General features: G+C 42.1%; 1 protein-coding gene across 1 annotated transcript in view; it reads left to right on the top strand.

The window, feature by feature from the left end:
- Window positions 1–2,644: 2,644 nt before the first annotated feature.
- Window positions 2,645–20,786, top strand: part of b3gat2 (beta-1,3-glucuronyltransferase 2 (glucuronosyltransferase S)) — a 48,819-nt gene continuing 30,677 nt past the window's right edge. The window contains exon 1 of the mRNA XM_028821028.2: window positions 2,645–3,683. Coding sequence (XP_028676861.1) covers window positions 3,147–3,683 — 537 coding nt within the window. The 5' untranslated portion in view covers window positions 2,645–3,146. The remainder of the gene's footprint in view (window positions 3,684–20,786) is intronic.

Below are 20,786 nucleotides of genomic sequence, written 5' to 3'. Positions count from 1 at the left end.
GAAACTACAGATACTGGAAGCCTGTGCTAGCATTTCTCCTGCGGTGTTGCTATCAGTGTGTGAAGAGTGGGAGAAGAGGGTTGCATTGACAATCCAACACAATGGGCAGCACATTGAACACATTTTATAAGTGGTCAGAAACTTGTAAATAACTCATGAAAGAATAAAGTTACGTTAAAACCAAGCACACCATTGTTTTTCTTGTGAAATTCCCAATAAGTTTGATGTGTCACATGACCCTCTTCCTATTGAAAAAACAAAAGTTGGATCCAAAATGGCCGACTTCAAAATGGCCACCATGGTCACCACCCATCTTGAAAAGTTTCCCCCCTCACATATACTAATGTGCCACAAACAGGAAGTTAATATCACCAACCATTCCCATTTTATTAAGGTGTATCCATATAAATGGCCCACCCTGTAGAATAAAACCATGAGGTCTGCGATATTTTAAGTTAGCCTGACACAAATGTGCTATCCCAGATGATCACAAGTATATCCGTCTCCCACTTCTATTTAACAAAGGAGGCCAGTCAGTAGTGAGATACCCATCTAGCCAATGTCAAATAAATGTCCACTGTATTTTACATCAGATAAGCCTGATGTTATGCCATATAACAATTTAAGAAATTGATCATTACCGATTGGTGACATGGTGGCATAATGGGTATCACTGCCTTACAAATGCACCTGAATGTAGAAAGTCCAAACTGTGGTGAATCCATATTGTGACCAAACTTTCACAAAAGAACACTCCATTCAACTCCATGAAAAGGTGATGGGACAGCACAAGTTCAGGGGATTGATACTAGGAAATGTCCAAGTCACTGAATATCCCTTAGAGTAAAGTTAAATCAATCATGAAGAAATGGAAAGAGTATGGCACAACTGCAAATCTGCCTAGAGCAGGCCATCCACAAAAACTGAGTGATCGTGCAAGAAGAAGCCCTATAAGAACTCTAAAGGAGTTACAGGCCACAGTGACTGAGATCGGAGAGACTGTGCAGATAACAACTGTTGCCCAGATGCTTTACCAGTCACAGCTTTATGGGAGAGTTTCAAAGAGAAAGCCGCTGTTGTACAGAAGTCGGCTGGAAGAAGGTTCTATGGCCTTACGACACCAAAATCGAGCTTTCTGGCTCTCGGGCTAAATATGATGTTTGAACACTGCTCATTATCAAAAACGCACCATCCCCACCACCAAGCATGTTGGTGGCAGCCTCATACTGTGGGGATGTTTTTCTGAAGCACACCCTGGAAGATTTGTGGAGGTAAAAATGCAAGGAAACCCTGGAGGAAAACCTAATGCAGAAATCTGCTCCTTAGGAGAACATTTCCTTTCCAGCAAGACTACAAGCCCCGGCATAAAGCTAAGAATGGCTTAAAAACAAAAATGTTATTGTCCTGTAGTGGCCATGTTAGAGTCCAGATCTTAATTCAATTGAGAATTTGTGGTTGGACAGGGAACAGGCTGTTCACTCACAATCTCCATGTATCCTGACAAACTTTGAGCAGCTTTGCAAAGAAGAATGAGGAAAACGTGCAGTGTCCAGATGTGCAAAGCTGATAGAGCCTATGGACACAGACTCAAGGCTGGCATGGCTGCCAAAAGGGTGTCTACTTAATACTGACTTGAAGGGGTGAGTACGTACAGTATGTGATAAATTATATTTGTATTTTACATTTGGAATTCATTTAGGCCATTTTAAAGAGATCTGTTTTAACGCTGACATTAAAGAGTCTCTTTTTCTGTTGATGAATGTCAAAGACGTGATTCAAGGTTGTATAATAATAAAACATGGGGTGAATATTTTTATAGGCACTATAGATATCAGAAACTTGACTTATAGTGAGAAGTATCAAATGTCACCTCCGTGACTTCAAAAACAAAGTTCTACATAAAGAACAAAGAAACTGGGATTATGCTTTATAAAAGTAAACAATTAAGACCCAAAAGGCCCAGGGCGCAAGAGGGTGTACACATTAAGAATGTCCAGAATCGCTCGTCCTGCTGTAATGCCCACCACATGTTGATATTTGGTGACCTTCTCCATTTTACTTTTTGTTATGGGCAGGCCAGGCGTCTTTAACGTCTAAGCACCTGTCACTCGGTGTGACTTATGATAGTAGACCGTGACTGACATTCTCTCTTCATTTCCTTTACCGTTCCAGGCGCATCTCCAGCTTGGTACGTGGAGTGGTGAATGACCGCGACTGGCCATCATCCTTCCTAGCAGGTGGCAGCTCCCCTGCCGCGGTCCTTCTAGGTGGTGGCTCAGCGACGTGATGTCGTCTGTTTCTCTCCTCTTCCTTTCAGTTAAAATTCATAAACAGCTTTTCATGCCATAATGAAGTAATAATTTTCTGTCATGCGCAAATAAATGGACATCCCCGTCGATCCCTTCCTCTTTCCTTCTCATTCATCGATGATCTGTATCGCTCCCTCTTTCACGCTGTAGGTGATGCTGCGCCTCTGTAAATTCGCCGAGGCTTTTCTCCCAAGGCTCTATAGACACTGACGTTTTTGTCGGCTCCTTTTTTTCAGTAGCAGCAAAACAAATCGGCAGCAGCGCCCTTCTCCCTCCGCCTTTTTCTCCCCCTCCCTCTCCCTCTCCGTCGAACTCTATCGACGCTCTGTACTCGAGTCACCCCGGCTCTACAATGCGAGACACACGGCAGAAGAGAGCCGCAGGTCCGTGCCCCGTTCCACCGCACCCCGCCCCCGATGACTGCTTGATAAAGTGAGTGCGCTTCGGGGTCTCGCCTTTTGCAAAGGATGAAGTTTCCTGGATCGCTCTCCGATTTTCCCTTACGGATAACGGCGCTCATATCGCGGTGCCCAAGACACTCTGTACGGAATACAAACTTTGAGAGAAGATGGGCGTTGAACAGAAACGGGACACCGAGCCGGTGCCAGGGCTGAATGGGTGGAGGCGCACAAGCATCAGATGGTCACAGCTCTGTCGACGGGAGGATACAAGGATTCCTGGCACTTTGCGATCTCGGATGCCTTTCGTGATAAGTCGGCTGCGCACTCCGGTCTTTAGAGCTGGTAACCCACTCCAGTGTTGATTCCCTTGCCAAGCAGAGAGTTTCTGCTTTGTCCCTAGGATTTTTGACTCTTTTGGTAACTGGTCGATAGCATCATGAAGTCGTTGTTCTACAGTCGCTTTTTCATCCTCCTCCCTTGGGTTTTGATTGTGATCATAATGATAGATATAGATACTAAGAGGACCTCGGGCAGGGTACCCACGCACCCCTACTTCTCCAGGCTAAGTCATGGCCACCGACTGGACGGGACACTTCAAAGGGGAACCAGCAATCACTCTTCGCTGCCCACTGTTTATGCCATCACCCCCACTTACAGCCGGGCAGTACAAAAAGCAGAGCTCACACGTTTGGCTAACACCTTTCGCCAGGTACCCCGCTTCCATTGGATTGTGGTGGAGGATTCCAACATTCGCACGGAACTTGTGTCCCGGTTTTTGGCTCATTCAGGGGTCCCATACACTCATCTGCATGTGTTGACCCCAAGACGGTACAAGCGGACGGGTCTTCCTCGGGCCACCGAGCAGAGGAACGCGGGGCTCGCCTGGCTGCGTGGGCACCGCGGGGCTCAGCACTCAGGGGTCGTCTTCTTTGCAGATGATGATAACACGTACAGCCTGGAGCTCTTTGAAGAGGTAGCTAACTGTAATGCAATGTGCATTTGTGTTCACTTTCTTTTGTATCTGTGACCACTGCACCCTTCATGCGATTCACCACATCGGTTTCTGTGTTTTGGACGGTGAGACCCACTGCGATTAATTCAGGTTGATATTCGGCACTCGTTATGACCGCGCCGTTATCTGTCATCGTTACCCCGCAGAGGTTAGCAGTTTGCTGTTATTGAACTTTTTCCCCCCGACCGTTGTGTGTAATTAAACCCAACGTTCCCTCGATTGCAAGTCGAGCGTATTCTTACGGATTTCAGCATATTTACAGGTTGATGTTAATATTAAGTAAATAAAGAATAATGTACTTTTACCATTCCCAATTACTGAAGTAGTATAAACTCAACGGCGAAAATGATTTATCCTTCTTGCCCTCTTGGTGCTCAGTTTGGACGCTGCCACTGCGAGAGAGTATTGGCTCGATATTAAGATCGGAGACACCTCTGAGCAGACATAAGAGACCTGAAAATCCTCGCGGGCTTGAACTCCATTCGCGGGGAAACCAATAAAAGTCAATCACTGTCTGTGCAAATAGTAATACGACTCATTCGTGTTTTACTTTGCTTTACTTTAAATGTAGTGACACTTTCCAAACGTGTCACTTCTTAAGCCATCAACGCCGAGGTGATTTCCGTTATTGCATCTACAGCGGTATGTAAATCAAGCAGTGAACACTGATAATATAACTTGTGCAATTCTATTAGCATCCCTCCATTTTCCAAACTTATTTTTCTAAACATTATGTAATGCTCGAGTCTATCCAGGCAGCATCCAGCGGGTTGTGGGACTCATTTCTGGGCACAACTGTAGCCCAACACCGCGCCCACTCACACTGCCAACACGCCTGTCTTTGGGATAAAAACCCTGAATACTCCAACGCCTGGAGCCGCTGCCCCTTCTACTGGCACTGAACGTGAAGTTCGGTTCCATACGTGGATTGCAAGTTCTCCCCGTGCGACACATCGTTTTTCATCACAGGTGATTGTCGTTCCAAAACTGGCCACGGTGTTAATGAGTTATGTTCTGGGGGTCCAGCTTTGTAGTCCACGGGCTTCAGTTTTACAAGAACCGAGCTTGAAAAGATTGCATGCAAAAAATGCATCAATATATTATAAGAATACAGTACTACTCCTAATGTTTATTGTTACTTTAATTTATCATGGTCTTCTATGGTTTTAATGCGCGCGTGTTGCTTTTCTCCCGCGAGTGGTTGATTTTTTTTAGTAATAAGATTCTAAAGATTCGCATTTTCTCGAGCACAGTTGTGCTGAATTCGCCAGCCTTACTAAACAAAAACATTCCACCGGGCTGAGAGTGGAGAGATGTCATTAACGGTAATAGTGACTTTGACTTCCTTTTGGCGGGTTGACGTGCCTGCTAGTTCTTTCTGGAAAAGACAGCCGACAAAATAAGAAACGAGAGAGACGCGGATCAGAGAGAAAGACAGGCGGGCAGAGCGCTCGGCTCAGGAGAACGGCGCCGGGCACGAGAGGAGCTGACAGGCCTTTCAAGGTAAAGACGACGAGAGCGGCGCGGCGATCACCGTCCACGTGCATTATTTGCACTGTAGCTCTTAGGACTGTCTTTCTTTCTTTGTTTATATAGCACATCGCAGGAGTACATTACACTCGTACCTCCACTGTAATATTATGTGTAGATCGACCTGCTTTTCCCCTGTACCCCTCTAGATCTACCCCTTGTTATCTTTAGCCAGTCTCTAAAATCTCATTTTGTGTTTTAGTTATCCAGGAGCAACGTACAGAAGCAGATAAATATTATAGTATGACAGACAACAGCCCCTTCTCAAATACACACCAGAATGACTAAACAGAGCGCCAGCCGTATAATGTTAAAATATCACCCCCCCTCCCCCCACCCCCTCGCGTGCACGCGCGTCACTCAAGCTGAAAGGTATTACAGTATTTTATCTTTCTTAAGGCTAATGTGTAAATGCTATTGATTGATTCTGCCATAATATTAGGAAATCGTATAGCGTTCGTAAGATCATATTAATTTATATTTTGCATGTTACTGCATTCAGCGTTAGGCAGTATTAATCGACTCTTAGGTTGTGTGGGTTTCTCGTTGAACCAATTGCTGCCCAAGAACCATTTAATTCAGGGACGGGTTTATTTACACATAAAACTGGTTTCTTTGGGCTTTGAAAGAATTTTTTGCATATATGGAAATATCAGATTTTTAAAATTTACAGTAGACTACTACCTACAAGGATACCAGCAAGTCGAGAAAACTTGAACTGAGCCAGGTGTTACTGTACTGGTATTTCACAAATCTGCTATCATTTATTCAGGCTTATTAATGGAACCTGTTGAGGGATCTAAATAAATGAAAGTTCTTTCTCGAACCTTCATTTGACTGATTCTTTTGGGAACCAAAAATGAGTCTCCCCCTATGGCATCACCCTGAAGAACCACTGTGACACCTTTACGATGGTAACTGTAACAGGATTTCAGGCTGTTGATAATAATCCCATCCCCTCTTAACTCCAAATTTGAAAATCAGAATCACTCCAGGTTGTGTGGTTTCTCGTTGAACCATTGCTTGACCAAGGACCATTTAATTTAGTGAAGGTTCAAATTAGAGACAAGTAGATTATGCCCTAGAAATGTCATGACTGTAGCTGCCACACAGACAGTTTGGGGGGGGGGGGGGGGGGGGGGGGGTTGGCAATATTGACAATCATGCCTGCCGACATTACCGTCCCAGCCCATTAAATATCTACATAAACTATTTACATGTTTTCAACTAGAATGAATTGGGGGGTGGTGGAGTGGTATTTCGGCAGGGGTGATGTCCACATTACCAAAACCACCCTCCCTCAATCTAATGTCTTCCACAGCTACAATTATGACATTTCTAGGGCATAATCTACAAGTTAGAAGGTGGCAGTGATTCGGATCTTGCAGTCTGGAGCTGGGGAGGAGGGGTGGATTATTTCGGATGGGGTGATATCAGAATCCTAATATTCTGTTGTAGCTACCAGTCCATTAATATTGCCTAACGCTGAATGTTGGAACACGACAAATAAAAATAAATGTGATCGTATGATCCAATATGCTCTCCTAATATTATGACAGAATCAGTCAATAGGCCTTAACATACTAACCATAAGAAATTTAAAATAATACATTTTGGCGAACTGAGAGATAGGGGGTGGGAAGGGGGTGTTAGGCCACAACAACCGCTTCACGTAAAGTTTATGTCTACACCGAAAAATTGTATAAACCCAAATGAAAAACGATCTAGAATGATTTGACTCTGCGCAGTTTCGAATAAAGCGTCTGCTTTCTCCGTAAAACACATCAACAGGCGCTGCAGCTCCCGACTACTAAACTTGACGTATTAAAAGAAAAGATCGCACGAAGCAACAGGGAGTGTGATGAAGCGCCTGATCTTTAGCTTACATCAGTTTTCACGGTGACACACGAGGCAAAAAGAGAATCATTTGATCATATATAGCGCCTTATGCAATTTTCGGCAGTAAATTGTGACGTAAACAGTCATTTACGAAACAGAGGCGGTTGCTTTGGACGCCCCCTCAATTTAGACGTGCGGTCATCTGGATTAAAGACAGGCTGTTGCTTACCCACAAGTCAATTCTTTTTTATATGTATTATTCTCTTTGTTGCGGTTAAGATTGTGCAATTAAATTAGCCTCACTGAACTGAACTGATATGCCCGGGGGTGGGGTGGCGGCGGCGTATGGTGGTCTTGCAGCCATGACATATCGCGACGCACGTAACCCCTGAAGTTTCAGGCTAGAATGCCAATTTCGACTCGTTAACACTTCAGTGGTCTTCACGAGACCTCACGTTAGCACAGATTTTTGCCTCAAGTGATGCTCATGTCTAGAATGCTAAAGGCAGGTAATGAAAGAAGGTACTTGCTGCAGCAAATGTTCCCTCCTTCTGTTGAACGACAGCCGATTTCTTTATTGCATTCACCTATTTATTTACCTGCCTATTAATTTACAGTGCATGTCGATGTATTTATCTTTAGGTTCCAAATTGGTAAACAAGTGTTTTACAGCACACACTGAGCGATTGACAAGTAGAGCAGCGGCTACGAAAATGTAAATAAGCGAACAACAAAGAGCGATGTGAGCCCCTCCTGGGGATCGCGTTCATCTCGTCGTCTCTGAGATGCGATGCAGCCTTTTTAATTCGGAGAAGCCGTCCTCCCGTCGGCAGTAGCGCGTTTGGCGAGGCGGCGGCACTGGCTGCCTGCTTAACGCGTCTTAATTGCGTTCTATTGTCTCCGGCAGTACCAAATTTCGCTTTCAGCTTCGGGGTCCCCGCTGGGAATGCAGAGCTCTATAGCGACCGTGACGGCCTTTTAGCGACTCTTTACTCGCTTAGACGCCTCTGATTAGCTCCATTGTCCGTGTGCTGCACTTCTTTACGGATGTGACTTGCGGACGAGCACAAGCTCCCGATGCACCGCACAAGTCTGCACCAGCGGCCCTTCACCGCAAGCCATTAAAAGCCAATCCGCAGTAATTTACCGAATCAATTGAAAAGCAATTTGGAAATTATAGAGCACGATGTGCTGCAAAGATTAAAAGACGTAATGCAAATTTCCAGGACACAACATTAACTCCAAAGTCCTCGAAGTGGATCGCGGTTATGTATTTTCAATCTGTCACATTTTTGATGTTCATAGGTCACTAGAGACTGGAAGCTGCACAGTTTTGCAGCTTTATGTAAAAAAGAAAAATTACAGGCCGCCTACATTGACTTGTATCACAGGTAAGTTACATGAAGCTACATAATAATATTAAGTCTTTACAGTGAATTAATTTGGCCCTTGCCAGTGTATATATGGAAGCATTGTTTTCAAATGTTCAGGTTATTAATTTGACACTTTTGCTCTGATTTTAAGAATAGACAGAGATGCTACTAAAATCAGATCAAATTTTATTTGTCAGATATGACTATACACAGAACAATATGTATAGTGAAATGTTCAGTTGCTGAACTCAAAGACTGTATTAAAAGTACAAACACGATAAATGCTATGGATATCAATATGTACTATGATGGCATTATGGTAATATTATAAAAATATATAATAAGTCAGTTATTATAGGAGAAGCAGCAGTAGGGTATAATGTAGCTCTAGGCACTGTCGTTTAGGATGTGAATGGACTGTGGACAGAAGCTGCTCCTCCTCAGTCTCTCTGAAGTGGTCTTCAGGCAGCAGTACCATTTCCCTGAACGCCGCACAGAGGAGAGGCCATTGTTGGGATGGCTGGTATCGTTGATCATATTTTTTTGCCCTGCTCTGACATTGCTTGATTTTAGATATCCTGGAGGTTACAGAGTACACACCCAGTGATGTGTTCCGCAGACAGCACCACTCTCGGCAGAGCCTTGTGGTCCTGCTGTCTGCTGTTTCCAAACCAGGCCATAACATTTCCACATACTCTTGATGGTGGATGTGTAGAAGTTGTTTACTGATTTGGAGTGCAGCTTGAAATCCCTGAGGTGTTAAAGATGTTGGCATGCCTTTTTTTTGCCAAGGTTTCAGTGTGCTTAGACCAGGTCCGGTTCTCTGTGATGTGGACACCGAGGTATCTGAAACTGTCCACCCTTTCCACCCAAGGGGGCAGTAATGCCTCTGCTGTTTTCTCCCGAAGTCCACACTCGGCTCTTTTACCTCGCTGACATTCAGAAAAACAAACAGTTGTCCGGTTCATTGTTTTTAGAGATCATGCCTACTAAAACTGTCTTGACAATGATGTCAGAGTCATGTGCAGCTGTGCAGTCATATGTGTAGAGGGAGCACAGCCGAAGACTCAGAACACAGCCCTGTGTTGAGCCTCGAGTGAGGGATGATGAAGAGTGACCCAACTGCCACCCACTCAAACCACACCTGGGGTCTGCTCATCAGGAGTTAAAAATCCAGCTGCATAGTGAGGTATTCAGAAGTAGATCCCAGAGCTTGATGATGAGCTTGAAGGGGCTTATTGTGTTAAATACTGTATGTCACCATCCAATATGCAAGTGTTAACCTGCTGCCATCGCAGGCTCAGATTCTTTTATTACTAAAAATGATTCTGAGAAAAATGTACCAAGCAAGTCAGTTAAATTTGCAGACGACAATAAGTTTTGTGTATCAGCCAAGAGCCTGAAGCTATCTAAATCACTAGAGATTTACTGGAATGGAATTCTTATTTTGGCAGAGAGGTTTCTAACGAAGTTTCATGTAAATAAATGCAAAGTCTCACAAAGCAGATGCCAAAGTTCGTGATTTCTAGTCGGAGAGGATGTCAAACTTGACGACTACAGTTCCTGATCAGGGGGGTATTTTTCGTACGTGGATTACTCGCTTAGCCGGATGTAATTGTTGACGATTTGGCCTGATCCTGGATCTGTCGGTTTTTTGAAACTCTTGCTGGAAGTGTTGTCATAGCAACACATCCAAATCCGCAAACCTGCTCGGAGCAGGTTTGTTCTGCGTAAACAAGGATTAGTTTACACACGTGATCAGTGACGGTGTGGAAGTCATCCAGTCAGGGCTTCGCCGTTCATGAATGAGCGACCAATTGATATTGATGTGCAAATTATAGGAAAAGAATTTCATATAAAGAGGGTTTTGCGCGATCGGCAAGATCCTTTATTGCCCCCGGAGGAAATTCTGTACGAAAGATACCGCTTTAGCCGAGGGGGAATATTGTACCTCAAAGATTTATTAGCTCCGTATATTCGAAGTCAAACTCGGCGAAGTCGGGCTCTCACAACCACACAGACAGTATGCATTGCTTTGAGGTTTCTTGCAAGCGGCACTTTTTTATATACTGTAGGCGATGCGGAACATCTATCGAAAAGTGCAGTTTGCCAGGCAATTCATAAAGTCTGTTTGGCTCTGAAACATTTCCTTCAGGTTTTCATTGTGTTTCCTGGACACCTGTGTGTGCAGACAATAAAAGAGGCGTTTCATGCCATTGCAGGTAGGTTATACACAGGCTAAAACACCCACAGTTCCACGAAGAATCCCACAATCAGCCTAACATTCTCATTACCAGGATTTCCAAATGTGATGGGGGCACATGGGACTGATCAGAGTGGAGTTTGATCAAACATTATTTGGAAAGTGTACCTCTCCTCCTGAAGAATAATCAGACACAGTGTGTCTTCATCAAATATTTGACCTTCGTTAATATCTCGTTGGTCAGACACAGGTTCAAAGGATATGACATTCCCTGCAACTAACCCAACGAAAAAGAGGGCTATATGGAACATACCTATAGCACACATGGAGGACAAATATGCAATGACCATCCTTTACCTGAAATGAAGTGACCACTGCATCCTGCCACTGGTTCTGAGGAGGAGCTTCCCCCTGGAATGCCCTCAGAAACAGGGCGATGGGCATTTTGCTGGAGAGCCAACTCTTCTGCAGGGGTTAGGTCTGGACCGCGTGGACCTCCACCTGTTTTTTGCTTGTCTGCCTCCTTATTAGCTTTAGAATTAATGTTTTTTATATTATATATGATTCTTTATGTCAACAATTCTTTAAATAGTTATATACCAATATTTACCAGTTTGAAGTATATTCTTGTACTTCACTTTAACCTGTTCCCATGTTCTCCTTGTGCTCACGTTTGATCTGGAATTATGACATATTAAATAATAATTAATCTGACACATAGGAAATGAAACGTTGCATTCACTAAGTACAATGTACACTACTTAGCGTTTAATTTTTTCGGCCACTTTTTGCCAGCCGTCTTTTCTGGTCTGGGCTGCTTTTGCAGCGTTACCCCTTGTGTATATTAAATCTTGAAATTCTTCGTGTCCTTCGAATAAAAGGTCTTGCGCCGCGTGTGTGAAAAAAAAATGCGCCCGTTCTTTCGTCATTTTGTTACAGCCTATCAAAGACTTGCTGATCATGTTTTCTAGACTCAATATATATGGGCTTTTCACTCAGCGCGGGCGCGCGCATTCATCTCGTATGATTAGATCCAGCTAGACTAATCTAATACACAGCTGCGTTTGAAAAACCGACTTATCTGGATGAGTTTCACTGGCATTAACTCATTCAAGATGAGGCACCTGATCTTGGATGGTTTAAGCGACGTACGAAAAATACCCCCCTGGTTACTGGAACATGTCAGATTACACAACTACGAAATTGCAAGGTGTGTAGAATTAGATGACTGCATGATGTCTTTCTGGTATAGTGTCTCATTTGCAAGGTTATCACGAGATTCTTCTGCTAGCCAATACAAGTCTACTGAGCGGGATCCAGCATGGAGGCTTTATAGGTGCAGCGAGTTCAGCGGCAATCTCTGCCATCTCCTTTTTTTTGTTTGTTTCCATTCCCTTGTGGTTTTGTAAAACACACAACATCACACTGACGAGTCTCGCTTCTGTCTGTCAGGTCCGAAACACTTGCATTCGATATCATTCATAGCTGCGTAGCCTCAGGTATTCGGCATAGCTGCAGGTGAACGCTCATTGGTTGTCCGCTCTCAAACACACACAGAGCTGAGTCTCAGGGTATGTCAGACTACACGGCAGGTGATCATAGGAGCCTGACGTGACTGGATAAGATTATACAAGTGAAGTGTGTGACTGAAAAGCGGTGGGAAAGTCGTGTAATGTGATATACAGTAGGATTAAGCTAACATGTTTATGGTTACCAGATACAGTATAGGGTGCTGAGCCACCATTGCCCACTCTCAACAGGCTCATACGTTGGCCTCCACACCAATAATCCAAACTCGTAACCTGCCAGTTATTACTGTAACAGTGCATATCACATGCAGTACGGGATGTTTCAAACAACTACAAAATGTTACGTAAAAAAGACAGCAGATTTTTTTTCTGGTTTACCCGTGACATGGAGAAACAAGAATTTAATCATTTATCTGTAAAAAATCACATGTAAAATAAACTATTCTTTATATTAATTACAAATCTCCTACCTCGTTATGTTTGCATAGGGCTCATCTTGATTTTCACTTCACAACAATCATCCGAAGCAGTCATGTAAGGTCCATAGTGGAGTCCATTTCTGTAAGTCTTCGCATTGATGTTCTGGATCAGAATTTCATCAGAACCTGAACCACGACCTGCAGTGTAGAAAGCTTTCAAGGTGTGTCAGTCAGTCATTGTGCAACCCGCTACATCCTAACACAGGGTCATGGGGGTCTGCTGGACCCAATCCCAGCCAGCACAGGGAGCAAGGCAGGAACAAATCCCAGGCAGGGCGCCAGCCCACCGCAGGGCACACACACCAAGCACACACCAGGGACAATTTAGGATCGCCAATGCACTTAACCTGCATGTCTTTGGACATGCAAACTCCACGCAAGGAAGACCCGGGAAGTGAACCCAGGTCTCCATACTGTGAGGCAGCAGTGCTACCACTGCGCGCTTTCAAGGTGTGTATTTTTATAAACCTCATCATCATTACTGGAGATTGTCTTCTATCTGCATGTGAAAAACACAACAACAACTTATGTGAAATGTTGGGATCCTTTGTTCATTTTGTCTTTTTCACTTTTAGTGATCAGTTTATAACAGTGTTTTTGTGTTTGTTAAGAGTGACTTCAGAATGCTATGAAATCATTTCAGTTTTTGTTTTTTTGTCTGGTGCCTCCTGACTCACCGGTATGAGAAAACCCCCAGATAGTGTATACCCTTTGGCTCGTTTTGATGTTTAGTTATTCAAGATGTCAAGCTTGTTTGGGTTCTCCCCTATTACTATCCCTCTAGACCCTTAAAACCCTCATTTTTAGGCCCTTTTTAGAACACATTTTGCTCAGGAAATTACCCCCTTATGATAAAGAGTAAAAAAATATAGTTGGTGTCTTCAGTAAAAATAATCAGACGGACTTGAAGTTGTGCGTGAAATGTCCACCAACCTCAGGGGTGGTCAAAGTTACTCCTTTTCACAAAACTTCAAAAAATGTGAATCAGTAATATAGGCATGTGGAGTGTTATTTTATGTTGTTTTTTGAGGTTGTTGATCACAATTATCATCATTTTCTTAATGGAGGTCCTAGCCCTCTAAGAGACACTCCCAGAAGGTTTCATGCATGAGGGGTATTGTTTTAGACCATTTCAAGGGCAGTGATTGCGAATATTATGTCATTTTGGATCCTTCATTAGGGATCTAACCCTCTGTGGTCCTCTATCACAGGGTTTCCCAACCTCGGTCCTGGGGACCCCCTGTGGCTGCAGGTTTTTGTTCCAACCAGATTCCTAATCAGTGACAACACCTGATAACACTGAGCTCATTTAATTAGCTGGGATGATTTTTCTTTTATTCTGCATTCAGAAAAGCACAGCAGCATGATTGTTACATTTATAAGACATTTAGAAATATTTCTGCTTTTGCTATAGATTTAAATGCTTAACTCTCTTTTGTTGATTTCATTATATTTTGTCCTTTCTCTGTGCAGTTTTCCCCCTTCGTTGTATCTTATTAATGACAATTAAAAATGAGCACAGCAGACACACTGGAAAACAGCACTAAATAATCAAAGGCTGCAAGTACTTTAGTATGAGACTCACTAATTAGTAAATAATGGATTAATTAAACAGAACACCTAGAAAAGTAGGATGAAAATCAAGATGAAAATATTGTTAAAAAGAAAAAAAATACATTATTCCCATATAACTGCTTGGTACATTTATTTATTTATATATATATATATATATATATATATATATATGGTTGAAATAGTTTACTGTCAAATAATGCAAAGAGTACGCGACACGTGCTTCGCCCTCATTCTGGGCTCATCAGGCGTACACACTCTACTGCACTCCCTCTCGGGAATCGAACCTCGGACGTCAGTGCTACAGGCGAAGCCCCTAACGTTGCGCCACGGCGTGTGGTTCGTTTATTTGACAGCATGTAGATCGGGGTAATTACATTCACTGCATTCGTAGTCTGTGTCACAATCTGATTGTATGGGTGGTTACCTACCAGGTAACGCTTGTGGTTGGCCAGCAAGTCGGCTAAATCAGATTGTGATTCAGACTACGAATGCCGTGAATATATATTTATATATATATATATATATATATATATATACACACACATATACACAGTATATATTATATATATACAGTACTGTGCAGTACTGTACTTCGCTCACTTTGCATTTTGTAAATTGATAACAATAAACAATCATTATTTATATTTCTGAAAGCATTCTTTGTTTACAGCATTTTTTCACACCTGCCTAAAACTTTTGCACAGTATTGTGTGTGTATGTATATATATATATATATATATATATATATATATATATATTTAACCAAACAGTTTTCTAATTTCTGTATTGTTCCCAAAACACAAAACTTGGGAAATAACACATCACTTAATTAGCCCAGGAGTCCAATTAAAAACAGAAGCTGTTTGCAACAAAAACCTGCAGCCACAGTGGGCCCCCAGGACCGAGGTTGGGAAACACTGGACTCTATCAGAGAGTGAAAATGACAAGTTTCTCTTAAGATCAAGAATATTTTGACTTTAAAAATGTAAATTGAAGCACACTTTATAATACTTCAAATGTATGATGCAACTATTCTTGTGCACTAGGTACTTCTTTCTCATGAAGTAAATCATTGCATTACTTTTGAACACCCTGAATTAGTGCAGTTTATGCTAATTCAGACTTTTTGCCCTTATAACACATGAATTGCTTAAGACTGACACAAAATAAGTTATTTCCTGCGATGTTTTTGCCATTTACATATCATATTTGTACTTTATCGTTAAGTATACAGTAGGTATAGCCAGTGTCAGAATTTTTTTCTAATATTTTGATGTCTTAAGTGTAATACACAACTTGGCCACCTTCATTTTCATGTCTCTTAAAAAAATAACAATAATAAACCTTAGTTTCCTACATGAAAAAAACTCAACCTGCAAAAAATGGTGACCAGCTGGTGATCTAACTGGTCAGAAAGGTACTGGTAGCTCCATCTGCAGACCTCCAGAGCTCCACTCCACTGACGTTACCTTTGACGTCACTCATAACGCCTGGTTAAACTGTGGTCACGATTTTGGGCTCTCTGACTCAAGTCGAGTAAACCAGGTGACAAACGTCTGCAATCTGATTGGCTGGCCAGCAGAACTACTGTACTGAATCATAGAGCTACGGAGGTCTGCAGTCTCAATAGTTCACCACATCGATTAAAAAAAAAATTAATCAGCAAATGAGAAGAGTGAATAAAGATACTTTCATGACTTTGATTGGCTCATGCACTTTCTAATTCAGGAGAGTTTGAGGACTTTGACTAAAAATGAGTTGATATTTAATAACGACAGCAGGAAGAGTAAAAAAAGAAAGAAAAGCAAGTAGAAAATGAGAGTAGACTGTGACATACGTGTCATAAGGCCATGAATCAAACCATGACAGTTCTGGAGTCACTGATGTGTCATAAAGTGTCTCAGTGAACACATGAGGGCAGTTTGTAGAATCAATTTAAAAAACTAATAAGGAGCTTATTGGGGTGTGCAAGCCAAGAGAGTTTATGTTGTAGAAATTAGCTTGGGCAGCTACATCACCATTAGTGGGGGGAGTTTTGGGGTCTCTGTCTCTCTGCTGCTTTCTTCCAAAGCTCCTGCACTTCAGTTTAGGGGCTCCTAAGCTACTGATGTTCAGAGGACTCTACAGACCCTCACCTCCTCACACAACACCTACAAACTGTGTAAGCTTTCCTCTACTCCGCTTTACATTTTGGACTTTTTCGCTCCTATACAACAAGTCTTCACTTTCCTGTGCTTTTGTTTATTTGTTCAGTTGCTCCATTACCATCTACACCCGGTGCTAACTGGATTAGTAAGGTCTTCACACTCCCATCAAACGGCTGTCATCATTCCATCCATCCATCCATTTTCCAACCCGCTGAATCCGAACACAGGGTCACGGGGGGTCTGCTGGAGCCAATCCCAGCCAACACAGGGCACAAGGCAGGAACCAATCCCAGGCAGGGTGCCAACCCACCGCAGCTGTCATCGTTCCATTATCTTGTAATTGTCTTCAGATTATTATTAATCATCATTTGGCAGACACCTTGATCCAAAGCGACTTACAACATTTGAGATACGACTGACTCCACTTCTTTTGCTTTTTCCATTTGGAGCGCAGGCAGATGAAGTGACTTGCTCGTGGTCACACAGTGTTAGTAGTAGGACTTGAAGCCACAGCCTTAGGGTTTGAACTCCAAAGCCTTCACCTCTACACCACGCTGCCTGCCGCATGTATTGTAAATATTAGGATATTCATGAGCTATGAAGAAAGATTAAAGGAAATCAAGAAGTTGAATCGTTTCATCCTAAGCAAACAGAGTAGAAAGAGAGTGGACAGGCGTATTTAAAATTACCCAGAGAACAATTAAGATAAAAAACGATTCAAATAAAGTCTTCAACAAGAGCGTGATGGCACAGACTGAAATTGATAACTACTAAATTTTGTAAATGTTAGAAAGCAGATACAGTAAGTATAACAGGCTCATGGGACACATCACTCCTGGTGCTTCCTAGAGCAGTGTAGCTGGCGCTGACAGCCTTGGCTCGATGTTACGATATTTTGAACATAGAAGTTGATAAACCCAGCTGTACTAAATATCCAACTCTTGTCCACATTTTTTTGCACTTTTACATGATTCTGAATTTTAAAAGAATGCTAATTGTGGGTGCCAGCATGGTATCTTAATAGGTTAATAAAAATGTGAAATTCTGGAAGTGGAAACAATCAATTGATTTCTTCAGCTAATTGTACTGCGCTGTTTATAGATTGTTTCCAAGCTGCCAACTGAAGCCAAACATGAAACAAACCAAGCAACAAAAGAGACTGATCCATTTCATCAGCTAGTGTTATTACTGCTTTGCTGACAGATAAACACAAAATAAAGGCTTTTCTTTCAAATTTGAATATTATTTTAGGCGTAGTCCTCTTGCCGCTCTGCCGCAGCCAGCAGCACATGGACTGTGGGTCCACGTGTTTTCCGGGACATGCCCTGGCCCTCTAAAATCCAAAACTTGGACTTAACAGGACTGCAAGTGGATGGTTCTTCAAACGCCTGTCTTAATGCCATTAACGAAAAATAAATTTAAAGTGTTTGTTAACCACCTGCAGTTGCACTGCTGCCTTGCAACAAGCAGACCAGGGTTTGTGTCCCAGGTCCTCCTTGTGTGCACTTTGTATGTTCTCCCCATGTCAGGTTCGATGGATTGGTGATGGATACTAAATTGGCCTGTGTGCTTGTTCACCTGGTGATGGACTGGCGCCCTATCCAGGAATTGCTCCAGCATTGCACCCCCTATGCTTACTGAGATAACCTCCACCTTCCCCACAGCCTTGCTCAGCATAAAGTGGGTTTGGAAATTGAAAGAACGAAGTTCCACTAATAATTTTTTCAGATAAATTTGAGATAACTACCAGCTAGTATGACAAGGATTCGATTATTTTGCATAGTTTGCACAAACTCCCCAAGTTCACACAGGATTCCCCCACCAGCTGAAGTTGTCTTTTTAAACTTCCAAGTCATATTGTGCTTACACTTGCACGGGGCTGAACTTGCTTACTCTGCTACTTCTACACCTTTCACACATCTTTGTCAAACTAAACAAGCAGTTGTCTAACAATTGGAGAGATTTATGGCCCTTTGTTTCATGCTGTGGTTGTATTTTTTGTCAGAAAGTTGAACCTGCCGGATGTAATTATACCTAGACAATACAGTTTGGGAGGAGTATAGACTACTAGCAAGTCACATAGAGACAGAGATCTGTTATGGTGTAGTAGGTAGGATTATCTCAGAAGAATGGGTTTGTGGGGTGTTTGTTTAACATACAAATTGCCTTTAATTTTGAATTTTCTGCCACGGTTGGTCCAAATTTTTCACTCATATTAACTACTTTAATAGAATCAACCATACAGCGACCTGTCCTGGGCCAATTCCTGCCCAATACTGCTGGGTTAGGCCCCTACTCTATGACTCCAAATTAGACTATGCAGGATTAAAAGATATTAAATATAGGATATATCAAAAAAGGATATTAAATACTATTTTATGTGGTAAATTACTATTTACTATGATTGTGAAGAAATAATTTGATAAATATCAAACTTATCCTTTATTATTGAATGGATGGAAACGAATTCAAGCAAACTAAAACCACCTTGAAAATAACAGTGAGGTATTAAAGATTTTTCACTTCAGGCATGAAGGTTTGTCTCAGTTTTACTGTGTCACACAACCTGCCTGAGCTCCAGTTTTTAAAAATATCTGAACTGTAGGCGTAAGTCACCTTGGTTATCGTCATCTGCCAAATATACAATAGGTACTGTACTGAGAACTATGGGGGTGGTGGTCTCTGAAAGCACACCATATAAATGTCAGTCCTTAAAACTCTTTTTAAAATATTCTCCTCAAACGCTCTCTGTACTTTTATCGTATTTTGATTATTTACATTATTGGAGACGGTTTATGCAGAATTCTTCTTACACCCTTTTTTTGTTGGTATCAGACAGTAAAATCTAACCAGAACAAAAGGAGGAAGATATTTAATTTTGTTTGGGTCTGAACATTCACTCTGCAGAGGTGGGAAGTTCACTTATCTTTTAGAAACCTGACAATGTGGTGAAATGGCCAGGCAAGCCCAATAGCAGGTCACTTGTTTTTGACGATTTATTTGGTATAAATATGGTACTGCTCTACTTGCCAACTGAGTAATTGAAGAAATGTGTATTGCTTTAAAGTGATGATGTACCATACTATACATTCATTCATTTTCCAACCCGCTGAATCCGAACACAGGGTCACGGGGGGTCTGCTGGAGCCAATCCCAGCCAACACAGGGCACAAGGCAGGAACCAATCCTGGGCAGGGTGCCAACCCACCGCAGCATACTATACATTTTGACCATTAAATGCCAGAATAACAAAGACTGAAACAATATAAATCTGAAGCCCTTAAAAACTAATTAGGTATTCCATCTTTGTTTGTAGCCATTCTGAATCAGAAAGGCAGTCCTGAGAAGACACACTGACTGCAGCCGCCTTCCTCCTTTTGAGGAGTTCAAGTTCAATAAGATCAGATGTCTCTAACTGCTTTGCCAAAGCAAAAAGTGGGATCCATAGCTGGCATCCTTGTATTTTGACCCCAAGTTTTCACCTTTATGCAGGTATAATCTGTGAAGTCAGAAGATCTACGATCATTCACGTTGTGTCAATCACTTGGGCAGCGAGCACACACACCAAGGACACCATTATGGAACACAAAGGAACATCAGCAAGATTCATTTATGATAAAGTACAAGTCTAATCAAATAGACAATGTTCAACTTTCTCTTTCCATTTAACATGCAGTCATTTTTCAAGGAGCTTACAATTGCAAACTATGAAACATTATAAAGGATTTGATTGAAATGTAGGCTTGGGTCTGAGGCACTGGACAAAACACTTTCTAATACGTACTTATTTGGATCCACCCGTTTCCCAATGGACTAGTATGTTCACAGATGACGTTGTGAGAGTAGACAAAAGGTTTTTTTTGCAAGTCCTTAAAGTCCTGCGGTCTACCACACTACTTGGTAGCTTATTAAGTGTCTGTGGTTCTCTGTGTGAAGAAAGACTTCGTAATGTTTGTCCACGTGTTCTTGATTAGCTCATTTTAAAATAAGTCTTTATCCACTGGACTAATTCCCTTCATAATTTTAAGCACTTCAGTCAGGCCTCCTCTTAATCTTCTCTTAGTTAAATTGAAAAAGCTTAGCTTTTTAAATTTTTCTTCATAATTCATTTCCTGTGGCCCTGAAATCAGCCTAGTCGCTCTTCTCTGGACCTTTTCTAGTGCTGCTATGTCCTTTTTGTAGCTTGGAGACCAAAACTGCACCCAGGACTCCAGATGAGGCCTCATCAGTGTGTTATAAATCTTGAGCAGACTTGTACTCCACACATCCAGGCGCTACAGTGCATCCAGAAAGTATTCACAGCGCATCACTTTTTCCACATTTTGTTATGTTACAGCCTTATTCCAAAATGGATTAAATTCATTTTTTTCCTCCGAATTCTACACACAA

Source organism: Erpetoichthys calabaricus, chromosome 15 (assembly GCF_900747795.2).
Source record: "Erpetoichthys calabaricus chromosome 15, fErpCal1.3, whole genome shotgun sequence".
NCBI classification, from domain to species: domain Eukaryota; kingdom Metazoa; phylum Chordata; class Cladistia; order Polypteriformes; family Polypteridae; genus Erpetoichthys; species Erpetoichthys calabaricus.
Note: the sequence above shows the minus strand (reverse complement) of the source record. Positions and strands in the feature narration are given on the sequence as shown.